Here is a 25,857-nt window from a genome sequence, read left to right as displayed (position 1 = left end):
CTTTAAAGAGGCTAAAGAATTTTCTTTTTTTTTTTTTTTTTTTTTTTGGTTTTCCCCCACTCAATCAGGTTTTCAAGCTAGAAATGCCCTTCTTCAGTCAAATCTTTCTCAAACTCAGCTAGCTACTATTTGGTGAGTTTGTCCATTATGATTTTTAACTATACATCCTCTATTGTAAGAAAAATACTGTTTCTGTAAAAGTTTGTGACTCAGAGATGTTCCATAAAAGCAGCCATTTGAAGGTTAATGCAACCTTGAAAGCCAGTAAAATTGTACAAATTGTTATTCTTGACAATGTAGTATTTAATTATTTTGCAAGTAAAACTAGTTTGCCTTTTCATAATGGCATCTATGGAGAATTAGGGAATATCTCATTTTTAATTTAGAGCCAAATGTGATTTGATAGGTGAATTATCCATGAAGTAAGACAAGCTACCTTTTCAGAAGGAATGTTTCCTTTTCTGTTTCAAAGTTTCTCCCCTCTCTTGTGTGATAGGACAGCGAAGTTTAGGTAAAAACAGGCTCACTTTTCCATATATATTTACATTTCAGTAAAATATGTTAACCCAACTGTTTTACTGTCGTTATTCTTGTTTTGAAATTAAATATTGACCTCTTTTGAAAATACTTTAAGTAGACTTTGTTTATAAGCTGTGAACGTACACATTTGCTTTAGGACCCTGGCTGACATTGATGGTGACGGGCAGCTGAAAGCTGAAGAGTTCATCCTTGCTATGCACCTCACTGACATGGCCAAAGCTGGACAGCCGTTGCCACTGACGTTGCCTCCTGAGCTTGTCCCTCCGTCTTTCAGGTGGGCGCCTCCTGAAGTGAAGAGGTGTGGTTTTGATTCCTGGGCAGACATGATTATTACATTGCGATCTCCTGAGGCCTCTGCTCTAGTTTAGTGGGAAGTTAAACATTGACACTGCCATTTGATTTTGGTATTTAATGAGTTACACCAGGAAGGTATAGAAATAGGTGTGTTTCCACCATATTATAGATAAGGAAACCAACAGCTACAGAGATTAATAATACACTCGCTCACGGACAGCAGTCAGCTAAACCGTGATATGAATCCAGATCTCTCTGGCTAGACAGTCCATATGCTGCTATACACTGTAACTCTAGACCATATTGCATTCTAAATGTCTTTAATACTGCATTGTGAATATTAAATGGCTCTAGTCATTGGTAGTATAGCTCTATATATAGTCTAGAAATTCCCAGACTGCGTGATGCTAAATTTGTTGTCTGCTTTTCTTAGAGGAGGAAAGCAGATTGACTCTGTTAATGGAACTCTGCCTTCCTATCAGAAAATTCAAGAAGAGGAACCTCAGAAAAAATTACCAGGTAACATTGGAGTGTCTACGTTGTATATTGACGGTGGGTTCTCTTAAATTTTACCTTGAGATGTAAATGAGTATTTAGAATCATTACATTCTTAATATTTTATATGCTATAAGAGAAAACTTTTCGACAAATGGGTTGGATTTTGACAGCAGTAAAATAAGATAGTAAAAAATGAGAAGTGTATTTAGGAAGAAGATACAGCGTGTGTATTTGGCAAGAGTCTGACATCGTAGTTAGAATGTTTCTCCCACTTTAGGAAAAATCACTGCAGCAAGCTTTGTGATGAAATCTTTAGCTATAAAGAAAAGTTTGAATATTGGTTGAAAAAGTACATATGTAGATGTTTTAAAGTATTAAAAAGTCAATGAACTCTATCAAATAAAGCAAGTATGTAGCCATATAGCTTTGTTTGTCCTTGAAGAAAATGCTGAGAAAAATGTTGGAAAGTATTTTTATTGGCAGGAATAGTAAAATTATTTCTCTCTCTCAGATGGATTCAAACTTAGAAATTTGTTTTCCAAAAATGAATACTCTTAGACAAAAGTAAATACTATTTACATTTGCGTTAAAATTACCCTTGGGGAAATACCCACAGAATAACAGCACTCAGATGATCACAAGGCATGAGGGTGTTGAAACTGGAGACCACGTTCTTGGGCTCTTCATGTGAGAGCACTTACAATATACTTTATTTAGTTACTTTTGAGGACAAGCGGAAGGCCAACTACGAGCGAGGGAACGTGGAACTGGAGAAGCGACGCCAGGCACTGATGGAGCAGCAGCAGAGGGAGGCCGAACGAAAAGCCCAGAAAGAAAAGGAAGAGTGGGAGCGCAAACAGAGAGAATTACAGGAGCAAGAATGGAAGAAACAACTTGAATTAGAAAAACGCTTGGAGAAGCAGAGGGAATTGGAGAGACAGCGGGAGGAAGAAAGGAGAAAAGAGATAGAAAGACGAGAGGTTATTTTTGAGTTATTTTGTTTCCTCAGAAAATAATAAGTGGCTTCATTCCATTTGATTTAAAAATGGGTATTTTTGTTGTGCCTCTTTCTCTGCATCATTCATTCTTACTTATTATGCTCTCCAACTCTGACCCTTCCTTCCCTTGTGGAGGGGAAGAGGGCCCTTGGTTGGGAAGGGTTTTCAGGGCCGGAAATGGGTAGAAAAGGCATGTCTACAGGTGATAAGTCATTCAAAGGAGGCCTGATTGTGAAGCTGAGTTGAGTGAGGAGCTGAGGTTGGTGAGCCAGAGGAAGGAGTCCATCCAGGCAGGGCATGAACAAAAGTAAGCTTAGCATCCAGAGTGAGAGGCCACGGAGTTGGAGCAGAAAGCGGAGAGTGGGGAGTCGAAGGTCTGGAGGGGAAGCACGAGGGTGGGCTTGCACAGGTCCTTGGGATAAATGCTATTGTGTGTGTCCCTAGGAGGACTGGCTTTGTTTTAAGGGCCTTAGGACGGAGCACAGAAATCATAATGACGCTGAAGTAATGTCAGGAGAAGGGTTTTTCTTCCCTGATACCAGAATAAAGGTGCAGTTATTCCTAGTAACATTTATATTTCTGAAATTGTCTTTTTGTTTAAGAAAAAAGTAACTACAGGCAAAAAGGTGGTCCCATGAAGCAATCAAAAAGTCTGATGGGTGATGCTGCTTTTGTGGACGTCTCTAGGTTAGGCCTACTGATAAAACTGGATTTGCCCAGTTTTCTAACTTGGGCCCTGAAGCCCACTAAGTGCTAAATGTTGCCTCACCTTTATCTTTGTCATCCCATCAGTTTTTGAGTGATGCAAAATTGTTAATTTAAACATTTAATTTAATTCATTATTTTCAGGCAGCAAAACAGGAACTTGAAAGACAACGTCGTTTAGAATGGGAGAGGATTCGTCGACAGGAGCTTCTCAATCAAAGGAACAGAGAACAGGAAGAAATTGTCAGATTAAACTCTAAAAAGAAGAGTCTTCATCTCGACTTGGAAGCACTGGTATGGCTGAAGTTTAAGTGAAATTTCTCTGAATGATGCTAGAGTTACCTGTTGAAAAGTGTCCTTGTTTTTTATTTTTTCTTAAGATTTTATTTACTTATTAGAGAGCATGCGTGAGAGAGAGCGAGTGTGCGCACTCAAGCTCAAGTGGGGGGGAGGGGCAGAGGGAGAAGCAGGCTCCCTGCTCAGCAGGAGCCCCAGCAACGCGGGGCTCCATCCCAGGACTGGGGGATCATGACCAGAGCTGAATGCAGGCGTTTAACCTACTGAGCCACCCAGGCGCCCCTGTCATTGTTTTTTAACCCTACCTCATGAATACATTATGTTTTCATGTGATTAGTCATGTTTTCATGTGTGCTTCTTAACAGTCTGGACAATATAGTTTACCAAACTGACTCAGAATGCTGAGAGTTATGTCGTGGTCTCAGTTCAGAAGCTGACAAACTGGGGCGCCTGGGTGGCTCAGTCGTTAAGCATCTGCCTTCAGCTCAGGGCCTGATCCCAGGGTCCTGGGATCGAGCCCCGCATCAGGCTCCCTGTTCTGCTGGGAGCCGCCTTTTTCCTCTCCCACTCCCCCTGCTTGTGTTCCCTCTCTTGCTGGCTGTCTCTCTGTCAAATAAATAAAAATCTTTAAGAAAAAAAAAAGCTGACAAACTAGGTATTCCTGGGCAAGACATTTCCCTTCTCTTGTGTTTCCCCATCTGTAAAATAAAGAGTTGTACTAGTTCGGTAATTTTTTTTTTTTTTTTTTTTAGTTTAGTAATTTTCAGTTTTGAAATTGGTGTCTAGAAGATGGTCTGCAGAGGGGTGACCAGCAGTGGGGGCGGATGCCAAAGCAGCAGGGCAATGCTCCCTTCTCCCCAGCACTTCCCATGACTCAGCGATAGACAAGCTTCACGGTTACCTGCTTTGCTTTTCTTAGAGTTTTAACTAGATTTGTTTGGAAAAAAAGGATTCTGCTAGAAAGAAAAAATGATGTGAAACTCCCGATCTAAATGGTCTCTTAGGATTCCTTCCAGTTCTCCAGGCCTATGGTTCTTCACTAATATTGGCCAGTATGCTTACCAGTTTTTACACTTCAGATGTCAGAGAGTCAAGTTGTTTAAAAGACTTTGTTGTAAATACAAGGTGAGAAAATAGACAGGGTGTAGGNTTCTATTCTGCTACAACCCTAGATTCCATAAGCCTGACCCGATAGTATAATAGGGTTTTGCAAAAATACATGTGTAGCCATGTCGTAGAGCCAAACTCAGATCTTCTTTAATTGGAGTCTAACATTTTATTTGGTTGATGACTTGAAATTAAAGTTTTTAAAAATCACAACATTTGTAGTCATAAAGGTACTATTTTATGCCTTGAAATGGATGGGAAAACATACCGCAATTAGTATTCATGCCATAGTACCACAAAACAGGCCTAAAAATCTTCAACTTCTTTGTGTAGCTACTTGGATTGCTGTCTGACTATATTTTTCCTTAAAAGTATAATAAGAGGGAACCTTAAGATTGATTGTGTTCCCTGAGAACCTGGATTGCATACCAAGCAGTAGCGCACATTAATATGCAGCATCTGGAAGGTCCAGGCCTATACGTGCTGAAGATGGGGACATGAGTGCTAGGGTGGACATAGCTTATTCCTTTTAGCATGTGTTTCTCAAATATGAAACTCTTTTCAGTAAAAACTTTATCAGTGATTTTTAAGCTTCGTTTTTCCTCCTCGCCTTGCTGTATTAGTCGGCTGGGGCTGCCATAACAAAATACCACAGGCTGGGGGGGCTTAAACAACAGAAAGGAATTTTCTCACAGTTCTGGAGTCTGGAGACCAAGATCAAGATGTCGGCAGGTTTGGTTACTTCTGAGACCTTTCTCCTTGGCTTGCAGATGGCTGCCCTCTTGCTGTTTCCTTACATGGCCCCTCCTCTGCCTGTGGATCTCTGGTGTCTGTTTTGTATCCAGATTTTCTCATGTCATAAGTCAGGTTATATTAGGGCCCATCCATATGACCTTATTTAACCTTATGATCTCTTCAAAGACCCTAGCTCCAAATACAGTCGCATTCTGAGGTCCTGGGGATTAGGACTTCAACATATAAATTTTGGGGGGATACATTTCAGCCCATAGCACCTCACTCTTCTCCTTAGCCTCCATTAAGAATCTCTGCTGGTTTGTTTTGTTTTGTTTTTTCCCCCTACTTCTCAGAAGAAGAGGAAAGGAATATTTGGTGTAGGAGAAGAGAATTGTGGCCAAAAAGGCCCTCTTGGCCCCTGTTTAATTAGAGGAAGTTAGATGGCAATGTGGAGGATAGAAATAGAAGCTTAGAGATGGTAATGCTGAAAGTCACATGCAGATGTTTATTTCTCCTCATTATTCTTTGAGACTATCTCTATTTTAATATTATAAATTAATGTCTAACTGCTGAATTCAGAAAAAATTCAGTGTGCTATGTTTGTGCTTGCTCATATTAACATCTGGGCTCTTATGCTCTGAGAATGGTACATTTTTTCCTAATAATAACTCTGTCTGGAGCTAACAGATACAACCTTAGAACACATTCCACTTAGTTTTATTTATTTATTTATTTTTAGGTAGGCTCCATGCCTAATGTGGGGCTCGAACTCACGACCCCCAGATTAAGAGTCACATGTTCTACAGACTGAGCCAGCCTGGTGCTCCCCCCCACTTAGTTTTAGATATTTATCTAGACTGAGTATAAATGATAAATGACATTTAAAAGTTTAAATAAGAATATGATTCTCCTGATAGGAGCTTTTCCTATTAGCATTTTATGTTACCATATATTTATATGCTTTTCCTATAGAATGGCAAACATCAGCAGATCTCAGGCAGACTTCAAGATGTCCGACTCCGAAAACAAACTCAAAAGACTGAGCTGGAAGTTCTAGATAAGCAGTGTGACCTGGAAATTATGGAAATCAAGCAACTCCAGCAAGAACTTCAGGTTAGTCCTTTGCTGCCGAATTGTCCATAAATGTGAGCAGTTGTTAATAATTCTTCCTCATAGAACAGTTTTCATTTTGGGGTGATGAACCCTTCTGGGTCTCTGATAGACTTCATTCCTAGAAGGATATAAAATATACACCATCTTGTATATAATATCAGGAAACTCACATGCCCCCTGAAGCTCTACTAGACATCTGGCTAAATTCTGCTGAATATTTGTACATAAATGGATGTTTATCACTTTGACTTTTAAGTCTTTAATAAATGTATAGATATACCTATACGTTAAACTAAGTTTATTGCTACTTTAGGAAATTTTGGCTGAACGTTATTCTTTCACAGTTGTAGTAAGAGTGTTGATTGTGTGTGTCCCTCAGGGACCTAGTAATCTTCTTTACCTGTGCAGCAGGGTCTAGCTCAGTTATCATGGTTTGCAGAATAGGGACTCTGGAAGCATTCTGCATCGTTAGAGTCCTCTTACCAAATTTCTGTTTCTGTATGGACTAGCAATTAATTAACAAAGTCGTCTTTCTGTGTCATAGCTGGTACAGACAGGGGCCAAATAACATTTCCTGTGTGATTTAAACCTGCTTCCTTAGATATTCCTGAGTTTTTAGTTTCTCTTTGATATTCATTCTGGGGTGTCATGACCTGCTTACAAATACCCTTTAGTGCAGATAGCAAAGGCACCTCTCACCTTGTGCCTGCTGACATCCATCAGTACACTGAAAATTGTAAGACTTCTAGACACACCCCATTAACAAAGACTTTCTTCACCACCTTTTCTCCAGCCAGTCATTCATAAATGGATTTATGTTTAAATATTTGTATTTTAAATCATGCATAATTCCATTCTAATTTATTCATAAATTGTAAGCAGTTTACAGCAACGTGTTATTCCCATACTAAGTTTTAAGTGTGATTAAATCATGTTTTTAAGTTTTAAAAAAATTCTCAGACAACATAACAGAATTTTAATCAGGCGCTACTTTTTTTTTTAAATAAGGATTATCAAAATAAGCTTATCTATTTGGTACCTGAGAAGCAATTATTAAATGAAAGAATTAAGAACATGCAACTCGGTAACACACCTGGTAAGTCTCTAAGGTTTGTTTTACCTCTTTTGTTCTCTGAATGTACCAGTCATACTCTGTTACTTGTTAAAATAGCATTATTCTCTTATACATAGCATTTCTTGTCTGTAGTTAAAAATTTCAAGATAATGTGAAAAAATCACAGATGTTAGAGCATTTTTAGCGATAAAAAGTAAATAAAAATGAAATAAGTAGTTATTGCGGTATGACTTCCTATCTTGATTACATTTTATTTATATGTTTCAAATATCAATCAAATAAAATGTTAGACTACAATTAAATCAGATCTAGGTTTGGCTCTAACACAAGACTGTACGTGCATTTTGGCAAAATCCTACACTAATGGTAAAGAATGGTTCAGGAGATTTTACCATGGGACCACACCTGTGAGATTCTGGGTGCTAGTGTAGAGCAGTGTTAGGCCTAAGCAGAATGGAATGCCCTTCCCAGACCTTTCATATCACCTAACTGATTCATATAAAGACTTTTACCAGTTTGGCCTTCTGACACCTTTGGAACAAAATAGTCCGAGATAATTTATGGAATGTAACATTTTTCTTGATCCAAGTCCCAACCAGGATACTGAAAAAAAGATCTCCATGTTGGCTAGCATGCCTGTAACAACACAACAGAAGAAAGGTTTACTTAGAGAAAAGTAAATCTGCAAATACCATGTTAGAAGTAACTGAAGTATCCTAAATGTCTCCCTTTGAGTATCTGTCAGTCTTTCCATTCCAGGGCTCTTTATTGTACTTCTGGCTCTTTAGGAAGTCCAGTAAATAACATCCGTCATCTTTGCCCAAGTTCTGAGCAAATAGAGAAATAAGGCAAAGGAGCAAGACATATGAGAGACCAAAATATTGCCTCATTTTTGGTAAAGCTGATATTGGACAGCCTGGCTTACCTGTGAGTGGGACAGCCATCCCTGTAACAACTAGGTGTATGACAAAGTAGAACAGATTTCCTGTGGGCAGTTTAGTCTCAAGAACACAGGGATTGGAAGAGTTTAGGCTATGTATGCCCAGGTCCTTATCTTGAGCTCACCAGTTACTGAAGGGGTAGAAAGAAGCTGAGAATGGGGTCCTAATGAAGGGCCCTTTATGTGGAAGAAACATCAGGAATAGAGAATTTACTTTTGTAAACTGTTCCTGCTATGTCTCCCACCTTCCACTGAAACAGTCTGTCCAGACCGTCTGCCTTGCACATAATTGTTTCCTTGGCTGTTCAAAGTGTATCAACCCCCACCTCACCCCCCCACAGGCATTCCAGAGGCAGAATGAGCCAGCCCTCCTGATGTGCGCAATCACAGAAAGCATAGCATCACTCTCGTTGTTTTAGTATTTGGATTGTGAATGGAATGTAGAATATGTCTTATTGGGGACCTGGTAGAGCTAGTCTTTCTTATAGAATGTGATCCAAATCACCTGTTATTATAGCTATCAGTTCAAAATAGGAAGCTTTTGTTTGCAGTTTGCAAAGTACTCTGTATCCCTTAGATTCCTCTCTGCATCTCTGTTGCCACTGAAGATTACCAGCCATGTGCCAAGCACCGTGCTAGGCAGTTTTCATGCACTGTGTCCTTTAATCTTTACAACAGCCCAGTGAAGTAGGTATTGTTATTCCCATTGTGCAGCTCAGCAAAACTGAGGCTCAGAGAGATTAAGTAGTTGCTCAAGGTGGTACAATAGTCATTCTCAAATTCTTGTCTGAGTCCAAAGCCCACCGTGCCACCACATTGCCTCTCTTGATTTTCAGTTACCTAACATGGGGCTCATAGATGTGCTGTATTCAGATTCAGTATTGAAACATCCATTATTCATCATGCTCATTTTGAAGAGTACTAGGAATGTAAATTAACTGAATTTTTCCACATTGCTTGTCTCCCAACTGAGCTAGACTCTGAACTACTTGAGGCTAGGACCCATGACTTGTCCTTCTTTTTCCCCTGCTGTTGAACATAGTATAGTGCCTTGCACATAGCAGATGTGTAATTTCTTGAGAAAATATTTGTCGAAATACTGGAAAGCCGCTAGAGAATTAGAATTTAGCAGGATGTCTGGATAAAAAGTGAGCATGTAAAAATCAGTAACTTTTACTACATATCAAAAGTACTTAATTAGAAAATATCATGAACAAAGGTCTCATTTACATTAGCATTCTCATTGCTATGTATAAAGAAATGTGTAGCTATAAAATTTTACTGATAGATATGAAAGATTCCTGGATAAGTAGGTACATGTTATGTTCCTGAATGATTTGCTCAGCATTGTAAAGATGTCATTCTCTACTGCTTCATCCCATACATTCAGTTCCATTCAGGTTTCTTTAAATGAAACATGGCAACATAATTCACAGATTCACCCAAAAGAGAAAACATGCAAGATTAGGCAAGATTCGAAAAAGAATAACATTGGTGGGGGGAAAGACACTAGCTCTACCAGGTATCAAAACATGTTAGGACCCCTGAAACAAATAAAACATTATATGTTAATTGGTTGAGTTTAAAAGAACTTTTTAAAAAACATGTTAGGAAAGTTCTAGTCCCTGAAGTAGTATATTATTGATCAGAAGGAAAACATAGAACAGTGGAACTGAATAGAGCGTCTAGAAACAATCCTGTATATATATGACAATTTAGGATATGATAAAGTTGGCATTTAACACTGGTGGGGAAAGGATGGGCTTTCAGTAATCACTCTTACTTCAAAAAGTGATCTGGGGGACAGTTGACTCTCTGAAAGGGAGGTGAGGAAGCTCTTTACCTCACTCTGTACAGAAATAAATTCTAGGTAAACTAAGAGGATTAACATAAAAAATACCTCTGGAAAAATTGTTATAAAAACAAAGTAAAATATTTTTATAATCTCAGCATCAAGAAATTTCTGTTTCTTCAAATAATACTGAGAGCTATGAAGGAAAATATTTAGATTTGATTATATAAAAATGAACTTTTTCATGATGAAAGACATCATAAACAGTACAGCATTGAAAATACAGTACAACAAGAATTTAGAGCTGCTGCAAATCAGAAATAAAGACAACCCAACAGGAAGAAAAATGGCAGTGGATAGGGTGAGGCAATCCAGGAGGGTGGCAAATAAGCCTAGAATGGTGTTGATTTGATTTCAGTTGTTTATCAAGGAAATACAAATTAAAATAACAATAAGTTTTCATTTTTTTGCCAATTAGAGAAAATGAAAAAAAAGATTGATAGTATCCAGTGTTGAGGAGGAGTACTTGCAGAAACAAGTACTTTGGTGTCATTTTATGTTAGTGTACCTTTTTGGAAAGATGGTTGGGCAGTTTCTGTCAAATTTAAAGTGTTCAAATCCTTTTACATGGCAGTTCTTTCACCTCCTAGCCACGTAAAATACTTTAACATGTGGTTTAAAATACAGGTACGAGGATATTTATTGCAGCATTTTTATGTAAATAGTAGAAAATTAGAATACAACCTAATGGCAGTCCAAACGGGAATAGTTAGGTAAATTATGAAATAGCCATCGTGTAGACTACCACGGAGCAATCTTAAATTTATATGTCTTTTTTTCCCAGTGTTACTGAGATGTAATTGGCATACATCACTCTGTAAGTTTAAGGTGTACATGGTAGGAGTTTGACTAAGATATATTGTGAGAGTAAAAGTCAGCTACCAGTAGTGACAGAAGAATTTCTACCAAATGTAAACTATCTGATGTTTGTATTTCAGATTTAGGGATTGGTTTGCTTCATAAAAAATCATTGGAAAAGGAAGAATTATGCCAAAGACTTAAAGAACAATTAGACGCTCTTGAAAAAGAAACTGCATCTAAGCTATCTGAAATGGATTCATTTAACAATCAACTAAAGGTATTTATCTTCTATTATATTCATTTTTAGTTAGCTGCCTTCTTATCTTCCTCATTTTGATTTAGTGGAATGAGTAACAAAAGCTGTTATTGTTATATGTAGTATATTTGCATAATTTAACTTATAATTTGAGCTATACCAGGATTACAAGATTGCTTCTCATGTTCTCTGTAGATATTATAAACATTGTCATATAATGAAACCGGTGATATACCATGGTTTCCAGTTCTTGACTGTTTTTATCGGCATCTGTACATTTTAAGAGTAAGTGCCTTTGTCAGTATAGAAAATTGGATCTCAGCCAACATGACCTTAGGCAAAATTCTAAGATGGTAGATACGGAAAATTATTTAAAATAGTTCTAACGTAGAGGCTTTTATAACATACTAAATTCTTATGTCTGTTTCTTTGTTATAATTAACCTTTGTGAAGTAATGCAATAATCAGTGAAATCCAAAGCGTAATTTGGCACTCTGAACTTCGCATGAAAGTTAAGTTCACGATTCATTATTTGCTGCAGTGGCAGAGCAGATGTCCAAAACATCTGTATGCTTACCATTCTGTGCAGTATTAGTTGTATACTGAAGCCACACCTACAGAAGAAGTATTAAAAGGTAAAATCCAGACTGATGGCACATCATTCCAATTTGGGAATAGTCACAGCTATCTATCTTTTCATGTGACTTTTGCTGACTTATTTAGAATAATATTACACCAACTATAGAGTGAACATTATAAAGAAAAGAGACCATGATGGCTTCAGTTACAGAGGGGAAATTTTAGGTGAATAATGTTAATACATTTTACATGAGCATATATTCTGTAGAAAAAATTTTAAAGAAAACCCAATAATTTGTCATTGATGGACAGATAAGCCAGCCAAGTTATCTTCCCTACATAATTTTTTAAAAATCTGTACATAGTTTAATTGGCTTTTTATCTGCCTTATCTTACAGTGTGGGAATATGGATGACTCTGTTCTGCAGTGCCTTTTGTCTCTGCTAAGCTGTCTCAACAACCTCTTCCTCTTACTTAAGGTTATTTTCTAATATCTAGCTTCTTTTCTTTGAGTTACTTTACTGTTTTCTTTTCTTAAAAACTAGACTATTCTTTGCATTTATCTGAGTATCTTTGTTTGAAATAATATACACAATGTGAACCTTTTTTCTTTCTGTTTGCTTGAATACCCTTCTGCTGTCTAACTGCCTGTTTGAGTCTAATGCCAGAAATTCGTAGGGTTGCCCGGAGTAACCTGTCTTATGAGGAGCTCAAGACACTTAGAAATAACTACCTATTTCCCTTACAACATCCCTGTGTGTTGGGTTAACTGCTGGGATGATTACTGATTAAATTTAAAAGAAAGCTAAGGGAATGTAAGATTAAGTCATTTACCCATATCACTGAAAATCATTGTTTAAAATAAAACTTATTCCTTCTGAAATGTAGGGCGAGGTTATGTCATGTATATACCAGGCTGCTTCCTAATACTGCTAGAAGGAAAAATCTTAGAGAACCAATAATGCAGGGGCAGCTTTAGTTATGTCTAGTTACCAGGCCTCATGTTTAGACATGCTTGCACTTCAAATAAAAAATGTTTAAATCATATGCATAAATAAATAGCTCACTTTGTCATTCGTAGTGCACAGAGTATTTCAAATACTCAATGAATTTCTGTTTTAATGTAGTTTAAAGAAAGGTGCTTTGTATTTGGCTCTTGCTGACCCTAGATTTTGACTGTGCATTCTATAGCAGTAGGGCTGTTGCATATATATGTATATGTCTTCACACAGAGTGAAGACAAGAACATAATAAGTAGAACTCATTTGTTATTTAAGCAAAGGTAGCGCAAGTTGGAAAGATGGTGTCAGCCTTTCCTTTATGGTTGTAGCATGAATGGCCGGATTATCTGGTCTTAGAACTTGTGCTATAGGTCGCACAGAAATGTCACCCTACATTTTTTCATCTACATAATGAGGTTTGATGATTAATTTGTGGGCTGTACTCACACACATAAGTCTGATTATTTCAGTTAGCATTTGATTCTCCACAGGCCAGCAGATTATTCTTGTCTCTTGTTTTACTTTCTTCCTTCTGCTTCCTGCATTCCAGCCTTTCACTGCTTGTTGATACTTTCATCAGAGGCAATTTAGGATTAAAACTAAGAGGGGATGAGAGTGGCCGGGAGACTGCTGTCACAGCAAGAAAAGAGGCCTCCTATAGTTATCACTGCAAAGCACTGCAGAGCAGTCAGTTAACATAGTGATGAAAAATACCCATGGAATTGTTAGACCTTTGAAGAGCTGTTCTGAAAGTGCCATTTTAGTTAAGTGAGCAGAAGCTGAACTGCAGCAGATCAGGAAAGAATGGGAGTTAGGAAGGGCCGAGTGAGTGTGAAAAAACAGCTCTAGGAGGAGAGTGCAAAGAAAGCATGAGGTCAAAGGAAAACAGGGTTTTTTTGGTTTAAGAAAGACTTGAAGAACAAAGGATACAAAGTTTCAGTTTTGCAAGATGGATAAGTTCTGAGATGTGATGTATAGCATGGTGACTCTAGTTAACAATATCGTGTTGTATGCTTGAGTTTTGCTAAGATAGAGAAAATGGTAACTATGTGAGGTAGGTATGTTAATTGACGGAGTTATGGTGATCATTTCCCATTGTGTATTAATATCGAAACATCAAGTTGTATACCTTAAATATATACAATATTTATTTGTCAATTTTATCTCAAGAAAGCTGGGGAGAAAATAATCAGGACCACTCTTGGAGGTGGTATCAGCTTTCTGTGAGGCATATGCTTATGTGCGGAAGAGATGGTTTTGGTTAGGACAGAGGAATGGGAATGGAGAGACTAGAGCTGGTGAGGTAACTGACCATGTCTGTCTTAACGGTGATTGCCTGGCCAAGCCGAATATCTTGTTGCTGAATTCCCAGCACCTGTAGGAGTACGTGGAACGTTAGTGGGTGGCAGTAAATACTTGTGGAGTGAATGAATGGTTTTGAATGTTCTCAAAAAATATGCAGCATTTTAGGGTTGATATATAGAGTTTATGAAAAAAAGTAGAAAGGAATTAGTCAGAAAACAGCAGAGAACCATGTATCCTACATTCTAGGAACACTTGTGACTCCCTGTATTTTTTTCTGTTAAGACTATTTTTTAGATGCAAAAAAAAAGGGGGGTGCTTGGGTGGTTCAGTCGGTTAAGTATCTGCCTTCGGGTCAGGTCATGATCCCAGGGTCTTAGGGCGGAGCTCCAAGTTGGGCTCCCTGCTTAGCGGGGAGCCTGCTTATCCCTTTCCTGCTCCCCCTGCTTGTGGTCTTTCACTCTCTCTCTCTCTCTCAGATAAATAAATAAAATGTTTAACACACACACACACACACGCACACACACAAACTTGAAGGAGACAAAAGGGAGAGGGAGGAAGGAAGGAAGAGCTTGAGGTTGAATATATAAGGTGGTGGTAATTGATAGAGTCCGGGGGAACCAGATTGAAGTATAATCCAGAGCATAGATCTAAGGATTAGATAAAAAGACTGCGTGTAACATATGGGGGAAAGATGAGTGTGAATGCAGCTAAATTTGCTTGTGGAGAGTAGGAAGCTGACAGCTTCAAGACTTAAAATCAGAAGCAAGTTAGACCATTACAAGGAATCTTCCTGGGTAGTTGAGGACATGGAATAAGTCCAACCAGACTACAAGTTGGGTGCAGATGCAGGAAGCTTTGTTGATTTTTGAGATGGGAAGATGAGGGAGTTCCAGTCTGGTGGCTTAATGAGGCAAAATTATTAGCTGGTAATGAGAAGAATGGATGTGAGATTAGGGAGTTTTGGAAACTCCCAAATTCCCAGATTAGGGAAGTTTAGGTAGTTCTGTTTCAAGAGACAGAAGTAGGTGTGAAATAGACATCTAAGTGGGGGTAGGGGGTGTATGCTTAGTAGAGGAAAACAGTAGGTGTGCTGAGCAATGTTGAATGCCTGTGTGAAGTTGGAGGTCATGAAAATAAATTGGAAGTAGTATGCCTAATTGTATGATTTTTTCCCCACCAAAATTCAGCTGCTTAGATAAAAGCACAAAGAAGGGTGAAGTAGGTTCATAGATTCATACAGGTTTGAGGTTTTAATAGACATGACAACAAGGGAGGGACAGGGAGTTGCAGATCTTGACACAATAATTACAGAGATGAAATCTGAAATATGAACTGGACATGAAGGGGTGTGAGGAGAGGAAAGGATGCCGATGAAAAAGGAGAAAGTGATGGGGTCATTGGGTGTACCAGGTCCAAGAAGAGCTCCAAGGATAAGAGCTTATGTTTGAAGAATGAGATATTTAATCAGTGGTAGTTCTGTTTCTAATGATGTCAGGATTCAAGGTATAATAATGCAAATGGTGAGTTAAGTGGAGTAAAAAGGAAAGTTGAGGTTTTGATCGAATCCATGTGGATGCCAAAACCTTGGAGAGTAGTGAAGATTAATGAATGAGGATCAGACCAGGTGATCAAGAGGTGACAATAAAGAGGAAGAGGAGGGGAGTGTTGCAAGATGATATGAGCCTCAGAAAAGCATGACTTCAGAGGAGGGAAGAGAGATAATGGCCTGGAAATGGCAGTGAAGAGCAAGGAAAATAACTTTAGTTATCCCCTCACCCTGATGTAAGTGGAATGTGTGGTAATAAACTGAGAGAGAGATAGAGGAAAAGTAGCATCCTGAGGGATCAGCCAAAAGGACAAAGAGCTAAGGGAATTTCCGTTCAGAGAAGCTATGTAGATAGGTGAGGAGCTTCCTGACCACAAACAGGAAGTTCCCAGGCAATGGAAGGATTTGAGGAGAGGAAGGTGGGAGATTGGGTCAGATCAAGAATAAACAGCGTTCTGGAGATGAGAATTTGGGTAATAAAGGATGACAAAGGAAGGCCAGGTGAGTCGACAGGTGAGAGAGAAAATGGGCCTCGTTGGCCGTGGAGGAAGACAGGCGATGAGCTGAGACAGTAGAGCATCTGGAGTAATCACTCCTTTAGGCTACTTTTGATGGAATATTTAATATAGTATAGTGTAATATTTAAAATCATTTGAAGAAATTATGTTCTACTGGACCCTGTAATATTCATGTACAGGATCAGTGGTAATTCTTACTCTTTTGCTCAAGTCACACTAGGACACATAGCAAAGCCTGTGGGTTCAAGATGAGACATTTGACAGGCCTTTATTCCATTAAGGAAATTCACACACTGTGGTATCTTTAACACACATATAATGAGAAAAGTATTGGCCTCAGAATCTGAGAAATGAGTTCTAGTCCTACCAATGCCACTTGCTAGCTGTGTAACTGTTTGTTATTTAACCTCCAAATTTTACTTTCTTCATTTACAAAATGAAGCTGACAATATCTGCTCTGCCTTCTTTGCAGAGTCTTAGGGCGATTAAATGAAATAGCAATATACGGAAGTGCTTTGTGAACTATTACGCACCATACAGATTTTTATGTTTTTCTTATTAGGGTAGGGATCACCTTGAATCTCCACAGTACTTTCAGTGCATTGGAAAGTGCATTGGAAGGTCACCACTGCCGACTTGGGATAATGATAGAGGAGGTGCTGTTCCTTAGAAAGAAAGTGGAATCTGTCAGCACCAGAATTGGGACTTACAGACCTCTGTCCTAAACCTTATTGGGGTTTTGTCATTCTGGCCTTACTCACTAGTCCTCAGTTACTCTAGATAGTGCTTCTAAAATGGAGTTTTACTGATGGCCCATCTGATTCAGGATGGAGGTGGGTGATCCCTCTTGTTGTTTAACAGGCTCTGAGAGAACGAGCACACTAGGGTTGGTTAATGGTTATCACTAAGACTTGATGTTTCCTCCTCTTACTCAGAGTGCTGCTTTTGTGTTCTTAACTCACAGTTACCCCCTTTAGAATGGACATGAAATACTGTTTGCTTCAAATCCCTTTAAATCATTTAATTTTTAAAATGTTTCCTACCTAATTAAGGTATTTTAGTAATTTAGCTGAAAGTGAATTTAAGTGAAAATAAGTACAGAATCTGTGGTATGATCTGGAGTTTGAATGACATAGTGGAGATATTTCAAAACTAGGCAAGTCACTTAATCTTCTGAGCCTCAGAAATGGTCATCATTATATCTGTTTTACAAGAATATTATCAAGATCAAATGTAGATATTATGTGTAAAAGCACTTTAAAGTGCTACACAGCTATTCAGGGTTTTTTGCTTTGTTCTGAAGTTTTTTAGATGTTAAGTTTGAGAAGTTAATTTGCATTCTACTATGATTTTTTTTCATGACTAATAAAAATTTTTGGCCTGATTTTTTTTCACATTATTGAGCTGACCTGTATTTCGTCAGTTGAATCTCTTTTAAAGCCTGGCCTTTGGAAATAACATAATATGCTTTCTTTAAGCAAAATCAGAATATAAGATTACTTGCTGTCACTATAGGAGGTATTCAGTATTGGTGGTTAAAGTTCAATGAGTTACATCTTCCATTTCTACCAGGATGGTAGAGTAAGTACTCTGAGCAATGAAAACAATAGTAGTTGCTGGATTTAAAAAATTTTGTGAGTGCTTTGTTGAGCCATGTTGAGGTACACTCGGGCCCAAAACTAAGTAAACCAATCTTAACCAACTGGTCAAATTAAACAATACCAAAATGGCACAGACCAACATTATGTGTCTCCTGATACGTTGTGCTGAAAGAAACACATCAGCTCTATACTATTTTTGCCAAAAATGTTTCATCTAAGTGTAAGGAAATAAATTAGACACACACAAATTGTGATTTGATCTATAAAACAGCAGACTGACCCACAATCTCAAAATGTGAATCTCATAAATAATGGAGGAAATCTTCCAGATTTAAGGAAACCAAAGAGCCACAACTAAAGGACACTAAAGAGTCATGACAGCGAAATGCGGTGTGTGATCCTTGATTGGATCATGGATCAGAAAAAAAGCTATTATTGAGGACAGTATTTACACTAGTGGGGACATTTTTGAATATGAACTCTGTGTTAAGTAATACTTTATGGCTGTGTTAAATGTCTGTAGTTTAGTACTGGCATTGGCATGGTAGTTATGTAGAACAGTGATGAAGGATTTGGGGTGAAAGCATCAGTGTCTGCGACTCAGTCAGATTTTCTGCAGGTTTGAAATTTTCAAAATAAAAAGAGAAAAACTTAGAGTTGCAAAATGTCAAATGTTTATGAAAAATGAAATAGTAGATTAGGTATATTTTTAAGTTATAAAGGTGCTAAGTAGGTTAACCAGCAGTAAATATCAGCACTGGGAAATGGAGAGTGGTGGGGGGTAGTGTAAATTAACAGACTTCTCCTCAGCCATATCAGGGGTCAATAGCTGTTTGCTGATTCATAAGTGAAGATATATTAATATTAGCTAGGGTTTATTAAGGGCTTTCTCTGGGACTGACACTGTTTTAAGTGTCTTACTTACTGAATCCTTACATTAACCCTGTGATGTAGGTTGGTATTACTCTTGTCCACATTTCACGTAGGAGTAAATTAAAACACAGAAGTTGCCCAAGCTCATATAGCTAGTAAGTGCAAGAGCAGAAATTCAACCTAGATGGTTAGCCTTTGACCTTAAATGGTTATATTGGGGGGGGGATGAAAATGTGTAAGCTAAGTGTTCAACTTAAGCTAGAAAAAGACTAGCAAAATAAAACAAAAAGAGTAGAAGGAAATTAATGAAACAAAAGACATTAATACAGAGAGTCAAGAAAGCCAACATTCAACTCAGAGATTAATGAAATTAAACTTTGGCAAGACCATTTTTAAAAGGAAAGAAGGTAGGAATAAAGACAATTAGGAGTGGAAAGGAAATATAATTAAATATGCTGCAAACATTAAAAGAAGAGGATATTTGGGCACCTGGGTGGCTCATTTGGTTAAGCAACCAACTCTTAGTTTCAGCTCAGGTCATGATATCAGGGTCTTGGGATCGAGCCCTGCAGCGGGCTCCGAGTCAGGCGGCAATCTACTTGTAGATTCTCTCTCTCCCTCTCCCCCTCTGCTGGCGCACGCACTCACTTTCTCTCTCTCTCAAATAAATCTTTAAAAAAAAAAAGAAGAGGATATTATGACAGATTTTTGCACATAAATAAAAAAAGTAGATGAACAAATTACTGCTTGCCAAAACTGACTCAAAATATAAAATATTTGGATAGCTCTATCGTCATAAAATATTTTAAATCCACAATTTAAAATCTTCCCTAAAAGAGAAGCCCAGAGTTTTTACTGGAGGAACCAGTAAATCTAGTCTTACACAGCTGTTTCTATCGCTTCTCAGCCTTTTGGCTAAGATCAAGTGTAGTTTTACACAGCTGTTTCAAAACACAGGAAAAGTGGGAATATTCCCAACTTATACAAAGCTATCACAAACATATCAAAACATATAAGAACAGTATGAGAAAGAATAATCATGGGCCAGTTTAACGTAGAGGTGAAATTTCTAAAAGAATGTTAAAAAGACAAATGCAAAATTTATAAAAAAGGATAATCCATAATGTCCCAAAAAATTGATTTATCTTAGTCATGCAAAGATGATTTGACATACAAAAACGTAATTTGCCCTATAAACAGATTAAAGGGAAAAAATGGTATGTTTATCTCATTAGATGCAGGAAACGTATTTGATAAAATTTAAAATCTATTCATGATTAAAACATGAAAAACTTACTAACAAATTAGGAACAGAACTTCCTTAAACCTAAAAAAGATCTGTCATTCTATTAAGACTGCAACAGTTCTGTCCACAAGTGCTGATTAATTTACTTGTCCTCAGTTAACTCATCTATTGAACCGGGGCCTCCTGGAAGCAGTAACTTAATCCAGAGGAATGAGTCTAGTGATAGGAATTGCTAAGATTATTGCAGTCAGGCAGAGGAAGTTTCTGGCAAGCCTTATAGTGCTCTTCAAATCTTATTAATATGTATAGACTGTTGTTTATGCATTCTCATTCGTATATGAAATACTAATTAAATATCCACGCTATACCAGGCCCTCTTGGGTGGGGATACCTTGATGAAAGTCAGTCCTGTTGTCAAGAAACTCACTCCAGCGGAGGAGGCAACCATACAGTCAGGAGACACTGACTATGATAGAGGAAGGCACAGGATGCCTTGGGGAGCCTGGGAAGCTCATGAACTCACACCCTGGAGGAATGGGGCTGGTAAAGGAAGACTTAGAGCAGTATCTTACAGGACAAGTTGGAGAGCTAATCTTGCACCATAAGATCAGACATTAATTTGGCTTCTCTTTACTTTTAAACTTACAATTCTTTTCCTTTATGACGTCCACCAATAATAATAGCTGCAGTTATTATGAACTTGCTCTGTGTCCTCCACAGTTGTAAGAAGCACTTTCTGGGTATTAACCAATTTAATCCTCACAACAATATTGTGAGGCATGTACTATAATTAACTACATTTTACAGATAAGGAAACTGCAAAGTAACTTTCCTGATGTTACTTAGCCCACCACTGACAGAGCCTGATTCAGACCTATGTTCCCAGAGTCCTTATCGCTAAGCCAAACTGCTTCTCCATAGATTGTAACCACCATATCCTCTACTTCTCAGTAGAATTTAGAGAAAGGTGCAACCAAGAGAACTATTGAAGCTGAGATTTGTGGAAACTTTGCTCTGAATGCAGTATTTGTATTATTTTTGACTTAAGCTGCAAGTCTTGATCTGAGACATTTTGGACATAGTATTCATACTTATACCACATTGTACTCAGATCGTATCTATCACTTCAAGTTAGAAGGGTTCACCTATAAAATATTTTAGTTCTGGAAAGAAACGGAGTTTGGGTTTTCGGGGGGGGGGTTGTTTTGGAGGATTTTTTGGTTTCGAGTTTTGTTATTGTGTGTGGGTAGATACCCCAAAACATTTTTTACCAAAACATTCTACCGAATATAGTTGACCCTTGAACCACATGGGTTAGGGGCGCCAACGCCCAATATAGTTGAAAATCTGCTTACAGCTTTTGACTTCCCAAAAATTTTACTAATAGCCTACTATTGATCAGATACCTAACCTAGGACATAAACAGTGCTTAACACATATTTTGTGTTATATGTATATTATACTCTATTCTTAAAATTAAGCTAGAGAAAAGAAAATTAAGAAAATCATAAGGAAAGCCATTTATAGTACTATGCTGTATTTATTTTTAAAAATCTGTGTATAGGTGGACACAGTTCAAACCCGATTATTTGAGGGTCAACTGTACTGTTGAAGTTTCCACCTTTGCCATGAAATCTCCTGATTACTTTAGTTTTTGTGGGAGTTTTTTGGTTTGGGTTTTTTTTTCCTCTTCCTTACTCCAGTCTTTTTAAACTCTCTTTTTCAGGATTCTGTAGATATCGTGTAAAAGAAACTCAGTTCAAAATAGTTAAGCTAACAAGAGTAGTTACTGGAAGAGTACCAGGACTGCTGAGTCCATAGAAGTGCTGCTGGGCAGGGGCCATTCCTAGACATAGGAATGCAGTGGGAGAGTTGGTTCCCCAGGCCTCCCTCTCCCTGCCTCAGTCTTTGCTTCCCTCTTTTCTGTACTGATTTCATTTCTACCTCAGTGGCCTCACTTAGTAGTGGGACAGCTCCAGGTTTACCTTATCCCAGTCTAATGAGTTTAGAGAAGGAAAGACCTCTTTCTCCCCTCTTCAGTCTATCTGAATCCCAGGAAAGGATTCTGGCCCAGCTTGGATCCATGTGTATGTCCCTTGGACCAGTCGTTCTGGCCGGGGAAGTGGAGTACTGTAATTGGTTGGTTAGGCCTAGATTAAGTGACTGCACCTGAGTGGGAGTGGGTGGAGTCTGAGGGACAGATTCCTCACAACCGCACAGGGTTGGGGCGGGTGCTGTGGGACAGGTGCTGTTAGAAGACAGAAGGAAAATGCTGAACAGGTACCACAGGTTTCTGCTAAGGTGCTTATCTCTATCCCACATTTTGGCACTTTTCTCTGCTTTGAGACTTTGAGCTCTTTGAGGGCAAAAGCTGCAAACTTGAGAGCCAGAGGGCCCTGGATTTGATCCACTGCATATCTCTGTGGCACCGCATAGAACTAGATGCTCAGTAAGCAAGTATTTATTTCAATTCCTGTTTGCGATACTTTTCATTATTTTAGCTTACTCTAGTCATGATTTTAGATAGACCTTATCTTTTCCATTTTTAGTTTTAACTAAATTATTTAATAATTTCTTCTACATTTAGTTCAGGATCTTACTGAATCAGTTATGGGTACTTGGTTAAACTGCATATGTAAAAAATATAAACGAAATTCCTCTTCAAGTAATAAATTGTTTCCCATTTTTTTTTTTAAATTAATTCATTTATTTTAGAGAGAGTGTGCCAGTGTGAGCAGGGAGAGGGACAGACGGAGAGGGAGAGAGAAAATCTCAAGCAGACTCCAAGCTGAGCATGGAGCCTGATGCAGGGCTCGATTGCACAACCCTGAGATCATGACCTGAACCAAAACCAGGAGTCGGATGTTCAACTGACTGAGCCACCCAGGCACCCCTGTTTCCCATTTTTTTTTTTTTTAAGATTTTATTTATTTATTTGACAGAGAGCAAGATAGCCAGTGAGAGAGGGAACACAAGCAGGGGGAATGGGAGAGGAAGAAGCAGGCTTTGAGGAGAGGAGCTTGACGTGGGGCTCGATCCCAGAACGCCAGGATCACGCCCTGAGCCAAAGGAGATGCTTAACAACTGAGCTACCCAGGCGCCCCTGTTTCCCATATTTTAATGGATTGGGTTTTTTTATTGAAAATAAAGTATCAAATCAAAGATTTGGCTTATGAAATTGGCTTATCTTTATTCCTTAGAAATGAATTAATACAAGAGTACATGATTTTAACACATATTTATCCTCAGTGGTTACAGGATTTAAATACTTATATTCAAGATTTTTTAATCATCTAGATATTTTTAAAACTTTTTTTACTTTAGTTTAACTTGCTTTCAGATTTTTGTCTTTTAATGAAAATGCCACATTAGTACATAAAACAAAAATATTTAAATCAACAAACAGCATATTGACTTATTTTCATTTTCTCCTTAGGAACTGAGAGAAAGCTACAATACACAGCAGTTAGCGCTTGAACAACTTCATAAGATCAAACGTGACAAGTTGAAGGAAATTGAAAGAAAAAGGTCAGAACTAATACAGAAAAAGAAACTAGAAGATGAGGCTCTAAGGTAATATAGCTGATAAATTTATTATACTGCATTACTATTAGAATTCTAATTTTGTTGCCCATATCTTTAGTTTGACTATAATAATTTAAGGGAAATAAAAGGATTTTCCTTGGCTGCTAATTAGAGTCTCAATTTTAGAAATTCAGTTTTTCTTTTAGGGACTGAGATTATAGTAATTTTATGTTCCATTGGTAAAAAATAGGGGCTTTGGAGTCAAACCTGGTAGACTTCCTGATCTACCACTTACTATTTAGATGACCTTGGTTGAGTCATTTTACCTTTTGAACCCTGGTTTCTGCATCTGAAAAATAGAAATATTGATGTATGCCTCATAGGTAACTGAGAATTAAAAAAAAATAATGTAGCTGATGAGCCAGACACAAATGTCTTACACTCATCATTTCTGTCTCTCCATTGTAAATCTGTTAGTTTGCTGAAAGATCACAAAAACTGAATACTTAATTTTACAGAGTGATGAGATGGAGTATATAATGCCATGTTGATACAGTTCTCTTTGTACCACTGAGCTTATCAATTGCCTCCATTTATACCAAGGAGAAGTAAGACAGTTACAGAATCTGAAGCATAGAACTATTTATTTAGAGACTCGGCATGACTTTTTTCTGTTGTAAAGTCCTGTTTCTAATATGTTCCTCAGTCCCCCCCGCCGCCCACCCTGCCAAGTTCTCTAGTGTCGGAAATCAGTATAATTCCTTTGCTTTGGAGATAAGTAGACAAGTAATGCCCATGAAAGAGCTAATCGTTACTAGGGAGGCATGAAAGACACATTACCATATAGCAGGCCTCTATTTTTAATGGCTTCAGAGTAACCACTCCCAGCACACTTTTTTTTTTTTTTTTTAAAGATTTTATTTATTTATTTGACAGAGAGAGAGACAGCCAGCGAGAGAGGGAACACAAGCAGGGGGAGTGGGAGAGGAAGAAGCAGGCTCACAGCGGAAGAGCCTGATGTGGGGCTTGATCCCATAACGCCGGGATCACGCCCTGAGCCGAAGGCAGCCGCTCAACCGCTGTGCCACCCAGGCGCCCCTCCCAGCACACTTTTAATGAGTGCCACTGTTGACTGTGATGCAAGGAGGCTCTGGTTTTACTCCTTGTTCCATGATTCTTTATCATTCCCGTAGGAAATGGCAACAGCTAAACAGGTCTCTGTAGTACTCTTTACTCCAAGGCCCCTACTTTTGTGGCCCCTAACAAGAGACACTAGAATAATATAAAAGAGAGACAGTGAAGTTCAAATTAAGGCTTTTTTTTTTTTTTTTGTCACTTAACTATGCAGCATAGCTAATCATTTTGTCAGAATTTTCCGCCAACATATTGCAATTATCTTGCTATCCATCACTGCTCACAATTTTTTTTTAGGTCAGCAAGCCGTATTAATAATACACATTTTCCTTTCATTCATCCTCCTCACACATTATCCTGCTACAGAAAATGGAAGAAATCAGAACAGAAACACATGTTGGATTAGTCCAGAGCTGAGTCTTAGAAATACAACCTGATTTCTTGGCCATTTGCCTAGGAAGATTCTCTTCTTGTCCCGTGCTGTTGGTTATAGTCAGGTTTTCACAGTGTAGATGTGGCCTTTTTGCCCTTTGTCCAGCTTCTGAGGTATTGTCTGGCTCTGGACCAGTTTCTCATACACCAACTCATACATAAGGAAGCTTACCAAAATTTAATTTTATATACTCTTAACTCTCTAGCCTTTCTTTATCCCAGTAAATGTGTGGTAAATACTCTGACTGTGGGTGTTTATAATCTCTGGGAATTCAAATAGAAGCTAGGTTAGGTCATCTTAGGTGTGGGAGAATATCAGAGAAGGTGACTGAGGAACTAACTGGGAAAAGGAATGGCGGTTGACATTAAGAAAGGACCTCAGAGAAGCATGGCCCTCAAAGGAGAGCCAGATGTCAGTCACAGAAAGTGCTGGAGGAAGCACTCTTTGGAGTGAGGGAGGGTGTGGGAAGATTTGCAAAGGGTCAAGACGAAGCTAGTCATGGGGTAATGAACCAGGAGTATGAAGTGTAAGTCCAGGAATGAGGAAGAAAGGTGGCTAAGTGGGTCTACAGTTTTGGGGATTATATAGAATTTCCAAATTCCTCCAGGAATTCTAGGAGTTGAGACATGGAATTAAGCCAAGATGTCCTCCTTGGTGGGGCATAAATACCCCCAGCTCCCAGGATGAATCCAGCCACAAGCTCTACTGTCCCTGATAGTGTGAACAGAGGCTTGGAGAAGGTGCTAAATTTAGTGGTGACAGCTACGCCTCCGAGTAAGACCATAAAAAATATGTGCAAGAAAGAAAACTAGGGTGAGCATTAGTTTTAATACTGTAATAGCTAAGTGTGATCAGAGACCATCTTGCCCAGTTAGAAACCAAGCT

At 38.3% G+C, this 25,857-nt stretch overlaps 1 protein-coding gene across 1 annotated transcript in view; it reads left to right on the top strand.

Annotated features, from left to right (window-relative positions):
- Positions 1–25,857, top strand: part of ITSN2 (intersectin 2) — a 139,274-nt gene that overhangs the window by 46,100 nt on the left and 67,317 nt on the right. Inside the window, 9 exon segments of the mRNA XM_040622951.1 lie at positions 69–132; positions 677–814; positions 1,268–1,353; positions 2,050–2,312; positions 3,180–3,329; positions 6,147–6,287; positions 7,296–7,383; positions 11,093–11,232; positions 23,317–23,453. Of these exon segments, the coding sequence (XP_040478885.1) occupies positions 69–132; positions 677–814; positions 1,268–1,353; positions 2,050–2,312; positions 3,180–3,329; positions 6,147–6,287; positions 7,296–7,383; positions 11,093–11,232; positions 23,317–23,453 (1,207 nt within the window).

Source organism: Ursus maritimus, unplaced genomic scaffold (genome assembly GCF_017311325.1).
Source record: "Ursus maritimus isolate PB19 unplaced genomic scaffold, ASM1731132v1 scaffold_6, whole genome shotgun sequence".
In the NCBI taxonomy this organism is placed as follows: Eukaryota; Metazoa; Chordata; class Mammalia; order Carnivora; family Ursidae; genus Ursus; species Ursus maritimus.
This window is presented reverse-complemented; position numbering and strand designations above follow the sequence as displayed.